The following is a 17,395-nucleotide window of genomic DNA, read 5'->3' on the forward strand; positions in this document are numbered from 1 at the left end:
TCTATGCAAAACTCCTGTATGGTATGACAAAATAAACATGGGAGATCTCTATGCAGGCTTAAGGTTACAAAAAAAAAAAAAAAAAAAAAAAAAAAGGTAGTATAAAGAAAGTGACAAAAAGAAAGGTTAAATCAGTTGCCATATGTATTTTCTGTTTTTAATTAGATTTTCAAGTTTTCTAAGTGTGTCAGGAAAAAAAAATTAGACAAAAAGATACTTTTGGCATTACACCCTGACAACTGCTATGAAACACAAAGAAAAACACAGGAAATTCCACACTAAAAATGGCACATAACAGCCTTTATAGAAAGTGGTTTTGGACTATTAATATTTGCAAGAATTATTCTTAACTTAATTCTGAAATATTTCTTCTGAAAAATTAAACATCAAACTAAAGAGCTACCACAGAACACTGTTTTGTCATGAGAGAGAGAATACTTCAAATTGATATACAAACCAATCAGTGTAACAACAAAAACTCCTCTCAAGGATCTACCTAACCGTTTGTTTCATCCCCAAAAAAGCACTGAAGAAAAAGAAAGATATTTAAATTGACTATAATATTACAACTCAGAATAGGTTGACTTGTACTTCCAAAACTTTGGATTACATATTATTTACCTTCCTTTTCCAAACCAGTTGCCAATACATGTAACGACACTTGGCCAGCCAGTAGTTTGCACCAACCCATTAGCTATCTGAAAGTATATAAAAATAATAACAAATAAACATACTCTACAATAAGTCAGGTTCCTACACAATTCCTGCCGAGTGCTGCATTGGAAAAAGGAAGCCTAAACAAATGCTTTGCATTTAGAGATTTGGGAGGTCGGAGGGGAGGTTGAGAGCATTCTTTTCCATGAATAAAGAAGATACAATGTTTTGTGGAGATTCTTCCTTCTACCTACATCTCTCCAATTATTTTATGATTTAAAACACCAAAAATTGTAATTCAATCACACGCACTGCAAAACAAATTGCACTGCACTAAACTGAACAGAGAAACTAATTCCCCACATCCAAACAATAACATTACATTTATGTCAGTTTGAACACACAGCAAAGCATGTCGGCAATAAAACAAAGCAAAAACCCCAAAACTTTAGGGGAGACTAGATAACTTTGAATATTAACTTAAATGCTTAACAGATACCTGCACATAAACTGAGAGGAGAAGCAAATTACTATATTAAGGCTGAAGTAAGAACTTCACACCGCACAGATCATAACCCAAACTCATCTCAACTCCTAAAAAGCTCCCTATCTAGTATGACACATTACCAGAAATATTGCAAAACAGTAATTCACATGCACAATGACTATTTGAATATGCAACTAAACAACCTCACTCTATTCAGCAAAAAAACAACTAGGCTGGTGGTGCAAGACCATCTTTGATATTACAGGATTCAGTGACCACACCACGTGGTGCAGCATTGGTACAGACAGTTAACTCAACCCTAAAGAAGACAGCTCCTGTCTTGGAATCCATATAAGCCAAGAGTGTCGGGGCAGCGACATGGTTAAACAGATGGCTTGGTGAAACAGTTATAAAAGCTTGCAGTACCGAAGTTAGTATCGCCACATGCTATGTTGCACAGTGAAATGCAAATGTGCCACTGCTGAAAGTGTTACTGCAATAACACAAAGAAAGGGGCAGTGCAAGGCGCAGACGTGTCCAAAATGACTCAGAAGTGCTAACTACACCCTGATCCTGACCTGAATTCCATTTCAGGTCAATGGTAAATATTCTTGTGATGCCCAATTAAATCTACAAGTACTCTGAAAAAATCCCACACAATGAATCTCGTTACAGAAGCTGCCTGTTCTCAGCCACACCAATGTGGGAGACTGTTCATCATTAGCAGCATAAATGCAATTTTCATGCAAAGAAAGCCAGGATGCGTCACTCAGGTCTTGGCAGAGTGACAAAAGTAAATACATTTGTTTTAAAACTCATGCACATTTAAGCTAGCAAAGATGTGATCACTGATTTGACACAGACTGAAACACTTGAATGTGTTTTCAAAGATTTCTTCCACTAAAAAAAAACATTTTTCAAAAGATAAAACCTAAAGTTATCCACTCTATCACTTCTGCCTGTCATCAACAACAATGTATGCCAGCATCCTCCCATCCAACCACTAATCACAGTTCGCAACTGAAAAAAAAACTTAAACAGTATAATACTAGTCAGCACCATGGAAATTCAGAGTACCTAAATAATATCATACCTACCTGGGCCATTATGTAAAACCACAGATTATGTACATTATAGAAATAACCCAATCCAAACATTGCAGTGAAGAGTCCGCTAGCAAGCATCCCGACTGTCAGATAGTACCGGATAGGCAGTCGTTCTCCTATTATCCCACTTGGAATTGGGAAGGAAATAAAAAGAAAGGTGATAATTAAAAATCAGTCCATACTTCAAGCCTTCACAAATAAATGTTTTTCTGTTGTTAAATTCTGGCTGAGGAGAAACTTTACCGATAACTGCTTTCTTTCTTCACAGCTGCCCACGAGCAGCTTCTAGTACTTGACAAAAAAAGCAACAAATATTTCATACTCACTAATTGTCTTTTGGGGATATACTCCCCTGAAGTATACTGGAAGTCGTTTACTTACATAGTTACCTTCCAAGTGACCTGTAAGGCTGGACGTGTCTCCAGCCATTTAAAGTGAGACTTGTCTCCCTTGCTAATGATTCTAGTTCTGAAGGTTCTGTTCTTCTCAATAGAGAGATGCATCTCAAAACAGCAGCTAATATTGCACATTTTAAGATGGGTTTGGTTTTATTTTTTGAGGGGTCTGCTTTTCTCCTTTGACTACAGAGAAAGCCAGGACAATCGGCTTAGCCTACATGTGCGAGTTGTAGACTAATAAAACTTGGCAACATATATTCCAGCATATATGCCTTCATATTTCATATAAAGGAAAGACAGGCTACATTGTGAGTTGGAAAGTATTCCTGCACAAGGCAGTCAGGATGGAGGCAGGTAGGAAGCTTCCTATGTCCATTGGGGACTCAGGATGATGCAGTTTCTTCCACAGCAACTAGCACAGAGATGGAATAACTACATCCAAATTCTTCCTTTTCTCACCAGAACATGTCACTTTAGAACATGAAAGGACAATATCTCAGCAGTAGTACAGTCTCCTATATAATAGTAAGCGGGTTTCCTAGAGAGTGAGACTTACCTTAAATACATTCCAACTGCATACGCACAGAGAAATGAGTAATCCAGTGCTCCCAGTAACTGTTTGTAATTGTTCTTATCTAAGAATAATTGTTAAAACAAATTATCAGTTTGAATGCACTAATAACTTTCCAGCCATTTTTACATATTAGAAGAAAAATGTCAGTGGATATGCACTGACATTTAATTTTCAATGGGCACTTTTAGACATAAGAATCCATTTTGCAAAACACATTTAATTTAACAAAAAAAACCCTCTCCGCAACTGACCATTTTGTCTGTAACATATTAAGAAAAAATCTGTAGGCTCATTCTTAATTCCACCTTATTCAAAACAGCATTTTGGAAGAGAAGAAACATCAGTGATTTACAAGGTTCCCTTTTCTTATAGCTCCTTAGGCAAAAGGAAACCCGAACCGTAACAGACTTTATTAAAAGTAGAACGATGTGTTGCAAACATGTGGAGTTAAAATGGCTAAAAAACCCCATCATCATATAGGCTTTAAAGGAAGCAGCTTAACATAGTTAAGATTGAGGGTTTTTTAACGGTTAATGCCTTTTGCATTTCATTTTCTAACTACTCACAAGGCACAGAGATAGAAGGCTTATTTAAATACAACAGGGTTCTGCTCTGTGCAGTAGTGACCATAATCACAACTAAATAGCACTTGCAGGCAGGGAGCAGAAGGGACTCCACCCAGACAGAAACACCAAATCCAGTCTCAAGACCTGAGCTCATACCGACTGAGACAGTTTGTGTAATTGCAAGGAGACACAATTCCCATTGACTGTGAGAATGAAGTCAAAGTTTTAAATCATTCCTTCTTCCAGCACTACTCCCAGCTTGCCAGCTATGCTGCCTCAAAGATGGAGCTGAAAGAGCAAGTCTAGAGTGCCATCCCAAAGGCATAACTTTGCAGTAATGTATATCCACGGAAAAAGGACACTCGGATGTCTCCATTAAGCAAGTTAGCCAATGTTTTACACGAGCCAGCTCTGTCTCTCCTTGGTCCAGGGACAAGAAACAGCAACCAAGTTTAACTCCATCCCAATATATGGCGAAAGTCATGGGACTAAATAATTTCAGCAAACTGAGTACCTTGCAGCAGGCAGCTAATGTACAGAATTCTGTCCACAAAATAAACCCAGAGCTCAGCTCATTAATTATCTTGGAACAGAGTGGAAAAAATTTCCAATTAAACAAAATCAGAGTGGATGACTAGATAGACTGGGGCAGACCGACACACTGACAGAACAAATTAGTCTATTCCACTGATATTCTTAGCAGCGATAAAAGCACCAAGAAATTATTCAAAATCTCTATTAAATTTAAATACTATTAAATTCAAATTTAATTGTAAGCAGGCAATTTTTTTTTTTCCTGTTTAGGTAAAAGGCCAGGTTAATAAGCTATTCAGTAAGTTGTCAACTCTATTTTGCAATGAAGTTGCACATTTTTCTCCATTAAAATGGGAAGAAAAACATTATCTCTGGAAGATAAGGACTCTGAAAAGTTCCAATTTAGATAAACACCAAGTAATTTCATTTAAATGATTGCTGGACTTTTAATTCAAACAGCAGAAAATTACAATGATTTTTCTTTTATTCTTCACCCTTTTCTTCCCTCAATAGACATTCTAATGACAAATCCCATATTCTGACTGAAAACTGATTTACTAAAACCACTGCATAGCTATAAAGAGTAAAAATTATGTCAGCTGTTTATGTGACTTAAGGCAAGTCACAACTTAACTTTCATTGGAAAAAACAGCGAGAACATTGAAAACAAAACATCCCTCCCATATACACCTCCTGAATCCCTCCATACATGAAGAAGAAAAAGCAAGAAACAAATAATCTGATTATAAATATCAGCTTATTTTTATGAAAGAATAAAAAAAAAAACCCAAAACCAAAAAAACAACCCTTACCAAATGGCTCCCAGCCACACTGAGATATATTAGATGGCTTTTTGACAGGCTGAATCTGAGCAGCATCTTCTTTGTAGGAGCTGAGTTCAACTTCATGTGAAGCAGCACAATGTTTATGCAGCTCACCCTGATTGACATAGAAATTTGAAAATTCACGTGTGACTCTTAAACCCCCTGCAGCAACAAATTTAACAGTTCTAGCTCCACACAAACCTGTGTCAAACTTACTGAAATCAGTAAAATTGTTAGCCATCATTAATTGTTCGCTATTTTGCTGGGTGAAACCACTATTGCACGAAAGCGTAATTACATGGTTAGAAACAACATGCAACAGTGAACTGGTGTTTCGGATACCGCAGAATTTCAAAACTCTTCACTAACATCAAGATACTTTACCCATTGCCACTCAACAGTTACATACAATACAGCCCTGAGGGACTTGATTTGTGTTTGGCAAGTTATACAGACCGAAGACTAGACTAACAAACGTAGAATTAGATAATATTTTGCCAGCAGCTCACCAGTACCCGGACCAGTCTGGTAAATGCCAGCAGATTTTTATCATGTTTGATTCATCAGTTTAAGCAACTCTTCTCAAACATGAATGTACACCTGCAAATTCTTAAATATCTATAATTAGATTAATTGACGTGAAGAGTCTTCGGTGTAAGCTTAGCTGTTTCAAGTCTTAAACCCAAAGACTAGGAGTAGTTCTGGGTGTGGGCTCACAAAAGCTTATTGAGTAAATGTCACTGTACTAACTTTACTTTTTTTTTCTTTTAAACCATTACAAGTTAAAATTTAACACTGCTTTTCACAAAAGGAAATACTGAAAAAGATGACTACTTCCGTGTTTGATAAGAGTAGAAGGATGTTTAAACAAGGACACCATGCTTACCTTAACTATACTAATAGGTTTCCTTGATAAATGGAAGCTGGCATATAACAAGAAAGTGAGAGAGAAAATGAAGGCTCTATACCTACAACATAAAAATAAAGTATTTGAAAATTATTTTACTCAGGTTTACTTTTAGTGTTGTTACTTAAAAATGCTACACCAGTCACTGACAATCTTGGAACAGTGGAAGACAACTTTTTTTTTTCATGTTCTCTAACAGCCAGACTCACCCTAGCAGTTTTTCTGCTTTACATCTGCTCTGATCTAGCTTTGGGAGGGAGCTTGGTAGTACACACAGGTATGGGCAGGACAACATAGCAGTACTCTGGAGTCCACAGGGCTGATCTGTCTTGTTTACAGCCTTCCCCTGGAGGCTATTAAAAGGCAGTTCAACATTAAATATACTCATCATCAGATTTCAGGTCTCATGGTCTCATCCTGTTTTCTGGTACTGTTAGGATATAAATGATGGCCTGTGAATTGCCAGTTTAGACAAGAGGATCATTAGTTTTTTCTTTCCTTACTGCTTTTAGGATTTTGCTTTCCCCTTCACTGTAACAGAAATCTGCCATTTCTAGGGATGGACGGGGCAACAGACACTGACTATGTGTACTATCAGCTGGAGCACACAAACTTAATTAACTAGCTTTGGGATCAGAAAGGAATTTTCCCTCATACCTCACTGGCATCCTAGGGTTTTTCTTTGCAGTTCATCTGAATTAACAGGGCACCTGAACCCTCCTGTCACTGCAAGTATTAAACAAAGATAACCACCTGATCTATTCTAACTGCAGCACCTTTCAGTTGTTTCAAAGTCCATGGAGCAAAGTGCTTTGTGGATTTGTGCTTTTAACAATACACAGAGATCAGAGAGTGTCTACTGGCTCCTTCTAACCTTCACCTTAAAATAAACATCTGTAAATAAAAGCACATATATACATTCCAAAATCTGACGTAACACAGCCTGCTCTGGTCCCTAACTTTTAATTAGCCATTTTCAATCATTTTCTGCCTTATAAAATTTTACATAGCAAGAGTCTTGTTTTATAGTGATGGTGTATTCACAGAGACATTTAAAGAGTGAGTTATCTTGCGACTTATTCACCTCCATAACTGAAAACATCCTCACAAGTGATAAAATCGAAATGATTTTGTATTTGTTGCTCTACTAGAGAAAGCATATCATAAATTTGCTTAAATAGGACGTGCTTGGTCTTTCATTTTTTATCCACACAAAATTGACTCAGTATTCTGTTTCAGAAAGCACAAGAACTGATGCCATCCAACCATCCAACTAGAATTAGTTTCCCTAAAGCAAAGAGGTTTTGGTTGTTTTCTTTTGTTTCAAATATTACAGTAGCAAGAACTAAAACTGTAATTTAAAAACTATACTACTCATCAAATTATGGGGGAGAAAATACACTTTTAGTTAAGAAAAGAAAGCTAACCTTGAGCACCTCTCCTATCCAAGAGTTTGAAAATACATATCTGAAATTTATCCCTTCAAATACATACTTTGAGAAGAAAAGGACAAAAGGCTTTGTTCTCTAGCACACTTAACTAATAAGGCTCTGTCTGGGCTCCCCCAGCAAAGCATCTCACTTTTTAAATGTCAGCAATATTTATTTATTATACAAATGACTATATTTTCTTGCTGTATATATTAAGCAATGAAAAGCAAAAATAGAGCAAAGCAACAGTATCATTTTCCCCAGATACCAAATCACATTGTCCAAACCAAAGATCACCACCTTACTTCAAGACTTACCACTGATCCCGTGAAAATGAAGTGATGAAACGAATCCCAGGAGGAAGCCGAGCCATCTACTCTACAGCTGATATCAAATTTAGATGACACAATTATGTACTTGTCACAATGGTATCTGTTCTTCAGAACGTGTAACAAAGATCCTCACAAAGCTGAGAGATGATAGGCTGATAACAAATGTGGAAGATACGCTGCTGAGTTGATCTCCCTGTAGGTTTTTTTCCTTATACCTTCAGTCACAACGTGGCAAATTCTTCACTCTGCTTTTGTTAATTGCTCATCTTCAAACAAGAGAAGCTGATAAGTAAATAGTCTTATCGAGTTATGCTAATGTCTTCTAATCATAACATTTGAATCAGCAATTATCTATTTCTGAGACAAGTAATTACCATAACTAACCTTGTAGACATCAAAAAATGTAATGAAGAATTTTAAGCCAATATAAATTGCAGCCTTTTATGAATTTTATCACGTATAATCTATTTAAAGAAGTCAGCATGGTATAAAGCAGGGGGGACACAAGGGAAAAATGCACTTAGAACATGATCCAAAGCCAGCTGGCATCAAAACACTCTGCTTTTGTCCCAGGAAAGACTACAAATAGGCAATTCCCCACCTTACAAAGATAAGTTTTAACACATCAGAAACATCCATGAGGTTGAAATTTGTTCAAAAATGACTGTAGTGTTTTCAGCCCAGAACAGAGACTCCTCCAGCTTGAGTGGGTGCTGCTGAGCAATGCTGCCAGCAAGATTTGACCAGCACTCCCTCTTCCATCCCAATTTCCCCATCGCAGTATCAGTACTGCACAAAGCAACACATTGTCATTTTTTTCCACCACTTGAACTCCCTACACCAGCTCAGCCAGCACAAGGGAGAAAGCAGACTCACATGCATGCAGGGAAGAGGGGACTGTGGCAGCATCAGTTCAGTTTGGTTTAAAATCTTCTGGAGTTCCTCCTGTTTGTTCAAATTCTGGCTAAAGACCCTCAACAGAAAAAGATGCCTAGTACGTTTTATTACAGGTACTGCAACAGGGTGTAGCTGCACTGTTATTTTACAGCAAGTCTGAGCCAACTGCTAAGATGACAAAAGGCACTGTAGGCAAAAGGTGTGACTGCAACTCATGCACGTAAGCCAGGCCTCTCTGCGTGCCAGCAGCAGAGCCACCACAGCAGGATGCCAAGTAACACATCAGGCTCTGAAACATAACCCCTACCCTCCAGGTAGCCCAGCTAGTAGGCTTAACACCAGCACCAGCCACTGCCATGGTCCTGATGGGAAGCTTAGGTAGGATAGATGACTAGCTCTCCCGGTAAACAAGAGGTGAGCTAAAGCAAAGTCTCCTTTGAAGAAAACGCACCTATCAAGACTTGTCTTCCACTCGGAATTTTAGAAGATGCCACAGGGGAGGCAAAGGTATGCGCCTCTCTCCTCTCATCTTTATTGCCCAATCATACTACGGAAACCAAAACTACCCCATTCCAGCCAGCTGAATGCTGACACCAAAGAGTATCTGCTGTGTCAAAGCTGTCAACTTAAAAGCTTCACTATCCACATAGGCTTTTTTTCCCCAGGAATGGAGGAAAACTAACACCTTTTCATATAACAGAATAGGCCATCAAAAGATCTAGGGTCTCCTCCTTTATGCTAACACATTTTTGTCATACCTTTCATTTTTCCAGTGCCCTGGTTCAGCTGGACACCTCCCTACCCCAAAAGTGAATTGACTTGCTAATCATGTTTGGCTTGTTCTACCTTCTTCCCCCCTCTCAACATCCCCCAGCCCTGAAGCAGATAACTGGTTGTGTAATTAATCACCAAACCCTATAATCATTCCCACCCAACATGAGTTTCCTACCTCCCCTCTGAGGCTGCAGGGGCTAAGGGAAGCATAACCCTACACCTTCCTCACCTCTCTCAACCCCAGCTGCAGGTCTCCGTCTCCCTCAGTGTGTCAGAACTTGTAGTCATACCGCAATGGTTCAGGTGGCTGACCCACCAGGAAACCTGCCCTTAAAACCAACTGATTTGATATAGAATATTAACCGACTCTGTAGCCACAGAACTGATATGGAGGATGAATCTGAAGCAGCAGGAGCATAAAGGAGGGGACTAAAGGTGGGACTGTTCCTTAAGAGTCACAGCCAGCTAGTTAGGTTAGCTGAACTCTAATTTCAAACCGGCAACTATTTGTCAGTAATTACATGTTTGGTTGAAATGAGCACTAGTGGAAGAAGAAAGATAAGAAGAAAAAGAGGTGGGCAGAAACAGCCCAGAACAGGGGTGATTTTTTTTTCTTCTGGCAGTAACAGATCTATATTGGGGTGATCCCAAACTCCATTTCCCCTCTCTTATAGTTATCCCAAATACCAAAACTACTATTTAACTAACCACTAACTGAAGTGACAGAAATATCTATTATGTAAAAACCGAGAGACCAGAAAAGAACAAAAACCTGAGGTCACAAACATCTTTAAATAGTCCCTATAATGGGAAAAGGTAATTGTCATCATAATTGTTTAACAGGTTACTATTTAACAGCTTTAGTGCAAGCGGAAAAAGATGTCACGCATCTTGCAAAAGGTTTCAATGCTAAGCAGTCACACAAGATTTCAGCCCCGTGAACCTCCTGCACAGACAATTCTCATACCACCTGCTAACAGTGTATCCTTACCATAAATCTAGAGTCACAAGCCCCTAGCAAAGGTTACTGGACTAACAGCAGCGTTTAGAGAACTGCACCGTAACTCTATTTGACAGGGGCTGATTTCATTTTATCTATCGTAGGCAGAGGGACGTGAGTTCTCATTTACTCGTCAACAACTGACCTCTATCCCCATATAACCCTAAGTTCCTCTGACATTCATGTGCTTTTAGGCAAAAAATAAAACTTCCTCCAAAAAAGCAAAGAAACTTACGGCAATAAAACTTGTGATAACAGGATATAAAGATCACATCCTGCTGTAGTTTAAACCAGATTTTTAAACCAAGCTGTTCTTCAGAAATTATATTAATGGGCTACAACACAGAACTGGTGGTTTACAAATAAATAATTTATATTTCTGCTGTGCTAATGAAGCCCAAAGACAAACTCCCATTTGATCATTCAAACTGGTTTTATGGTCTTTCATTTTCAGCAACTATTTTGCCTGACAGTGAAAAGAGACAGTTTCACTTCCTCCTTGCTGCACTGTAACATGCAAAGCGACATTCCAGATACTTACTCTGAATGCATATTTACCTTCCAAACTTTGCGCTGCTACTTCAGGCTGCCCACTGCTCTGGCTGAAACATAGCTCCCTCCCTGTTTCAGGAAAACACAGTCATTCGTGACTGGCCCGTACCACTGCAAATACTGCAATCTTTGGCTCAGTTGTGCTGCAGGCTGGAGGCACAAGCGCCAGCCTGGCCCCTGTCCCGTTACACACAGTTCCCCTGGAGGGCAGACATTAATTCTATGCACGCAGAGACACTGGGTAACACGAGTCCTCGTCATGACATCCTTAAGGACTCAAAAGGCCTTTAGACACATGCAAATCAAATACGTGTTATGCTTAATAGCCAGCAGCTCTGCACCTGAGCCACAAGCTGCCAAACCCACCAGCTCTGGCCCTCAAATGGCCGTATTCCTTCTGTTCAACACAGAAAGCAAAAAACTGTTTAACAACAGGGAACAAGGGCCCCTGCGAACACACAGTGAATCCATGTCTGCGTCCTAGGACCCTGTGTTAGCAACCCCACTGCGCCAGGAGCTCCAGCACCACCAGACAACCGGGTGGAAGTCGGGACAGCAGCACAGCCTTCCAAAATCATAGAATCATAGAACAGTTTGAGTTGGAAGGGACTTCAAAGATCATCCACAGGAGGAGGGGGTAGTCAAGCACAGGATGTCCCACAGGCAGGGACAAGAGGGTGCTGTGACCCCCCAGGAGCCCCTCGCAGGGAGACATCATGGCAGGTCAATGAATCATAGAATCACAGAATGGTTTGGGTCGGAAGGGACCTTAAAGCCCACCCAGTTCAAACCCCTCTGCCATGGGCAGGGACACCTCCCACCAGATCAGGCTGTTCAAGCCCCATCCAACCTGGCCTTGAACACTTCCAGGGATGGGGCATCCACAGCCTCCCTGGGCAACCTGTGCCACTGCCTCACCACCCTCATCGTGAAGAAATTCCTCCTTACGTCTAGTCTAAATTTGCCCCCCTCCAATCTAAAGCCATTCCCTCTCGTCCCATCACTCCATGCCTTTATAAACAGTCCCTCCCCAGCCTTCCTGCAGCCCCTCCAGGTGCTGGAGGCTGCTCTAAGCGCTCCTCAGAGCCTTCTCCTCTCCAGGCTGAACAGCCCCAGCTCTCCCAGGCTGGGCTCCCCCAAGGGGTTCACAAGCTGCCGCCCACAGCCTCACATCCCGAGGGGCACAAGCACGCGGTCCACCCTCCCCCGCGCCACCACCCGGGGATGCCCCAAACACCCCGAGCCTGACCGAGGACGTGGCTCTCCCAGCCAGACAAAAGGTGCAGGAAGGCGAGCGGAGGCAGGCGGGGCTGCCCGAGCCCCCGCAGCCCCGCCCCGCTGCGGGCACGGCAGGTGCACAGCGGCCCCGGCGCAGCCTACCCGCCCGCCCGGCGGCTTCCTGCTTCCTGCCTGCGCCGAGCCCCGCCGGGCGCCCCCGCCGATCGCCGCCCGCGCCCCTCCCCGCCGCGCTCGGCAAGGAGGAGGGCGCCCCGCGGCGGAGGGGCGGGCTGCAGCCGGCGCGGCGCCGTGTACACGGCTGGGCTGGGCTGGGCTGGGCTGGGCTGGGCTAGGCTGAGTACACATGACTCGGCTGGCCTTTGCACGGCTCCGATCGGCTGAGCTTTGCACGGCTCGGCTGGGTTGGGTTGGGTTGGGCTTTGCACGGCTCGGCTGGGCTCAGCGCGCACCGCTGCCTCACGGTGCCACGGAGGCGCCAGGGCGCTGCTGGAACGATAGGGTCCCGTCCCCAGCCCGCTGGGGAGGAAAAAGGTGCTCCGTGAGCCCCGCTACCCACGTGGCATCCCGGCGGCCTCTCCCACTCCAGAGCGGCGCCCGATGCCCTCTGCGCCGCCCGGTATCAGGTACAGGTGCTTCCCTACAGTGCTGCCTGCTGCCCGCCTGGAATAGGCAAAGGTATTCCTGGTGCCAAATTGCAAACGCTGAGAAAACGCACACCAGGTCACTTGAGAACTGACAGAAAAATTCAATCCTGCTTGTTCACTACAGATATAGTGTATTTATTTGCTTTCTGGTTTCCTGAACCTGCAGTGTGTTTTCATTTTCAGCAACCATATATATTTCAAAGTGTAGTCATTTATATAAATGGATCCTTCCAGCTGCAGGTGTATTTCTTTATCGTGACATCCTCACCTGTGTGGGTAACCCTAGTTTAGAATGTAGTTTAGAATGGTAGAATCATTAAGGCTGGAAAAGATGTCTGAGATCATCCAGTCCAGCCGTAACCCCAACACCCCCATGCCTACTAAACCATATCCCAAAGTACCACAGCTACATGTTTCTTTGACACCTCCAGGTATGATGACCACCACTTCTTCCAATGCTTCACCACTCTTTTGGTAAATAAATTTTTCCTAATATCCAATCTGACCCTTTCATTGGTTTAAGGCCATTTCCTGTTGTCCCAATGATATCGAAAATGCCAGCAAATGAAACTCTCCAAGACTTATTTTGGAGTTTTAGAAAGCAAGCATCCTTTACCAGGCCTTTATCAGTTAGTGAAACTTCTTGTATCACTATCACTTGCTACCTAGGAGAAGAGACCAACATGCACCCCACTACAACCTGCTTTCAACCTCCTTTATTGCTTTCTCTCCTAGGGAGCAATAAGGTCTCCTCTCAGCCTCCTCCAGGCTAAATAATCCCAGTTCCCACAGCCGCTCCACATAAGACTGGTTCTCCAGCCCCTTCACTTTATTTAATCTAAAAGCAAATAGTTGCCAACAGTTACCTTGTGCAGGTTGTAATTTATCTCTGTAACTGTTTCTCCCCTGTAGAGTACCACCTGCCTGCCACAAGCAACCCCCTTAGGGCACTCGCTAGAATGTTTAGGGGTTTTTTTGCCTCTTCCCTCTCTGCACTGCCTGTGCCATTCATACCAATAAAAAATCCCCTCCTTTGACACTCAGACTGATATTATTTAAGATGCCACATTTCAAACATTTAGACACATGCTTAGCTTTGCTCCATCACTCCAGTGGCACTTTTCCTTGACTTTCTCCCAGTCAATAAACAAGCCCTTCTCCCTTACAACAACCTTTGCAGAACCAGGATCTCAAGAGTTGCACCTGGAGCGCTGCAATACGGATGACTGTTGCACAATCTGCTGCTTTTAAGCTTGCCACTGGCAGATGTTGATTCCTGCTTAGGCTTACGGCCTTCTAGCTGAGAATTGTAAGTAGTGAAACAGAGGTTAAAAGAGAGTCTTCACTTTGGCTCTTCAACTACTACAAAGTTCCTACTTGAAAAGCTAAAGCACTGCTCTTGATTAGCATCAATCTTATCTTCTAAGGAGATTATTTTGGTTCACAGATAAAAGCAAAAGCCGCTCCTCAGCATCAAAAGGTCTTGCATTAAGACAGCTTTTACGGAACCATCCTGCAACGTAAGACAAACCACAATTTCATTCAGTATCTCAGGGAAAGGACAGTGCACTGTTTGACAATACAGTCCGAGGTCTCCTGTGAATTCAAAAGACAAAACATCTGCCCCAAACTCCTGTCAGCTCAGCTGAAATGGCTGATGCGCTGGGCAGTAGGTCTATGTTTTGCTGACTCTTCAACACCTGGAGGTGGAGCATAAACAGGCATGTCCCAGAGTCGCCTCCACATTTACTGTTCTTTGTATGATGGTGCGTGAACCAGACAAGGAAATACTTCAAGCCTCTTAATTCTTCTAATCAGGCATATCATGGAAATGCCATTGTCTTCTGGAGAAGGCATTTGTTCCCTGGGGTGGAAAGGTACACACTAACATCACATATAGATGAGGTAATTACAGCCAGAGCTGAGCATCCTGTATGTTGATGTCTGTCATTTCTGCTGTAACAATCATTTAGCAGAGACAAAACTAGATAGGCAGTGCTCCTCTAGGAAAAGGGATCTGCATGAATCGTGTCGCTGCACTTGTGCACCAGCCCAGGAAGGCACCCAGGCACCATCAATTCTGACCAGCACAGGCACATAAAAAAATGAAGATTTGTCTCTTTACAGCAGAAAAGGTCAGACCCATCACAGTGCATGTGTTAGTATACATGATTAGCCATCCCAAATTATCACAACTGTCATCATCATGCAGGGCCCTTATATTTTTAAACTTGATGTTGACTTGGCCCTTTTTAAGTTCCTTAAAGAATTTAACACTGCTTGAGTATCATTCTATCTTCAGTTACAAGCAGCTTGCAAAAAAAGCGCAAGCCAAACATGACAAAAAAACCCCTCCTGTTATTTTTCCTACTCAAAGTAGAAACTGCATCTCCCATTAAAATAAAGGTCTCTTGTCATTCATTCTTCTAACATCATGGAGCCTGCTGGCTGCCACACTAGACACAGCTGCTCCCTCTGCTATGCCACTGCTGGTCACCAGCAGCTACAGTTGCCAGAAGCCATCAAATAAGGAAGAACACAGAAAGAAGGAGCAGCATGAGCTCATGCTGCTGTTTGCACAACAGCCTGCTGGTGTAGAGTATCAAAGGAGCGCCAGAGGTCCATCAAACATTAAAACAGGTCTACAGCCAAGAGTAAATGGTTAAAAAATAGAAGAGAAAAACTCATTTTAAAAAAAAAAAAATAACATATGTAATCCACAGCCTCACAGAGAAGAACAGAAAGGCTATTTTGCCAATTTCTTTCTCAAAGGAAATACAAAGGAAAGATATGGACCAGTAGCAAGCCTGATGGCAGCTCACCTTTCTAAGCTTCTGGCAAAGTTCATACTAGAGGAAAGAGAAAAGGGTGTGTTCTGTTCTGCAAAACCAAACAGAAGTAAAGAAGTATGGCTTGACAGATGCTTATGTATGCTTCTGCTGGCACTTCTTTCAGAACAGATGATCTAATTTCCTGGTTGACAGTTAAATTTTACTTCTACTAAACAAGAGTGGTCTTAACTCCTCAAGTACTGACTTGGTAAATGACTTTGCAGTCAGTAGATGTCAGCATAGTGTTTTATTTGCTGAATAGATGATGCTAGCAGACCAGAGGTCTGAATGCAGACTATTGCGTCCTCTAGCTGATTAATATATTTATTTTCTTTCCAGTAAACTGCACAAGAATATTTTATAATTCATAATTGCACAGATGAAAGAGGCTAATCTGTTTAGCCACTGAGTGACCTCTTTGTCTCAGGGGATCAGAAAAATTCCTAACTTCTTTCCATAATAATCTATTGTTAAATAGTATTTTACTACATAAAAATTGATATTTACTTCTACTTCATTCCACACAAGTAGCAGGATGCTCTGATTTAATCACAGCTTTTAGTAGCCTTTATCGGTTTGACATGCTGTTTTCCCAACATAGCATCTGGGATAGAGTATGAGCAATTCACATCAACACTGGGTGCAATCCAAATAATCCTGTACTGGGTGCAATAATCCAAAACCTGCCATCAAGCTTTGGCAGACAAAAACCCCCAACAATATCAAAAAAAAAAAGCCAAAAAAAGAAAGAGGCTGCCAAGGCTATGTCCATATGGCTGGGAGCAGGCAGGTATGTCCCTGCTGCAGCAACACTCAGAAAGGGCTGGAGGTAAGCCAGCTGTCATCTGGAAGCTATCTAGCTGAGTTAGCACAGTATGTCCTGCCTGTTGATGAGAAATTTTAGCACTGGCGTAAAGCCACACTAATATAACTGCATAGTTTCCAGACTGATACTTTGATTGCATCTAACTTGCCAGAATCCAGGGAGAATCACCAGTCAGTAGCTTCAGGAAAAAGAGACTGGTGACAAGACCACTGTGCCAGCACAGCCTTTTCCCCAGCCAGAGCAGGATAGTACCTGAGTACTAAACGCTACTTAGGAAGAAGAAAAAAACCTAAGGCACATGGAACACAGAGGTGGAGGGGCAGCAAAATTGCCACTAGGCATCCTACATAAAGATAGATATTGCTATGACTGCAGGAGACATTTAGCAATAGTGGCATTTATTTGAACCCTGTGAATTGCCTATCAGTCTCCGGTTTCATTCTGAAAAATGAGACCAGTGGTGCTGACACTATGTTTCTCTGACTCTTCTCAAGGCTTTCCAGAGGGATGGAGAGTGGCACTGTTAAATCACCTTGTGCTGTCTAAGCCAGGTTGGATGGGGCCTTGGGCAGCCTGATCTAGTGGGAGGTGTCCCTGCCTGTCGCAGAGGGTTTGGAACTAGAAGATCTTTAAGATCCCCTCCAACCCAAACCATTCTATGACTCTGTGATTCTTTTGTAATGAAAGATGGTCTAGATATTGTTTTGCAGATTCCATTTACAATAATACAGCTTGGTTGTAGATTGGTTGGTTTGGGTTTGTTGTTTGGTGAGTTTTTTTCTGCATTCTCAGTACATTCTTGTTCATTTTTCTGGGAGCA

The 17,395-nt window shown here is 41.9% G+C and overlaps 1 protein-coding gene across 5 annotated transcripts in view; it reads right to left on the minus strand.

Moving 5' to 3' along the window:
- Window positions 1–12,451, minus strand: part of SLC37A1 (solute carrier family 37 member 1) — a 38,597-nt gene extending 26,146 nt beyond the window's left edge. Inside the window, exons 1-8 of one of the 5 annotated variants that reach the window (XM_054076114.1) lie at window positions 12,285–12,451; window positions 11,042–11,104; window positions 7,798–7,864; window positions 6,030–6,111; window positions 5,132–5,258; window positions 3,202–3,280; window positions 2,239–2,374; window positions 622–698 (exon numbers count right to left, since the gene is read on the minus strand). In XM_054076114.1, the coding sequence (XP_053932089.1) occupies window positions 622–698; window positions 2,239–2,374; window positions 3,202–3,280; window positions 5,132–5,258; window positions 6,030–6,111; window positions 7,798–7,853 (557 nt within the window). In that variant the 5' untranslated portion in view covers window positions 7,854–7,864; window positions 11,042–11,104; window positions 12,285–12,451. Of the gene's footprint in view, window positions 1–621; window positions 699–2,238; window positions 2,375–3,201; window positions 3,281–5,131; window positions 5,259–6,029; window positions 6,112–7,797; window positions 8,079–11,024; window positions 11,105–12,284 lie in introns of all 5 variants that reach the window. The other 4 variants (XM_054076124.1, XM_054076107.1, XM_054076099.1 and 1 more) reach the window with 4 other exon arrangements.
- Between the last annotated feature and the right edge of the window lie 4,944 nt (window positions 12,452–17,395).

Source organism: Cuculus canorus, chromosome 1, assembly GCF_017976375.1.
Source record: "Cuculus canorus isolate bCucCan1 chromosome 1, bCucCan1.pri, whole genome shotgun sequence".
Classification (NCBI taxonomy): Eukaryota; Metazoa; Chordata; class Aves; order Cuculiformes; family Cuculidae; genus Cuculus; species Cuculus canorus.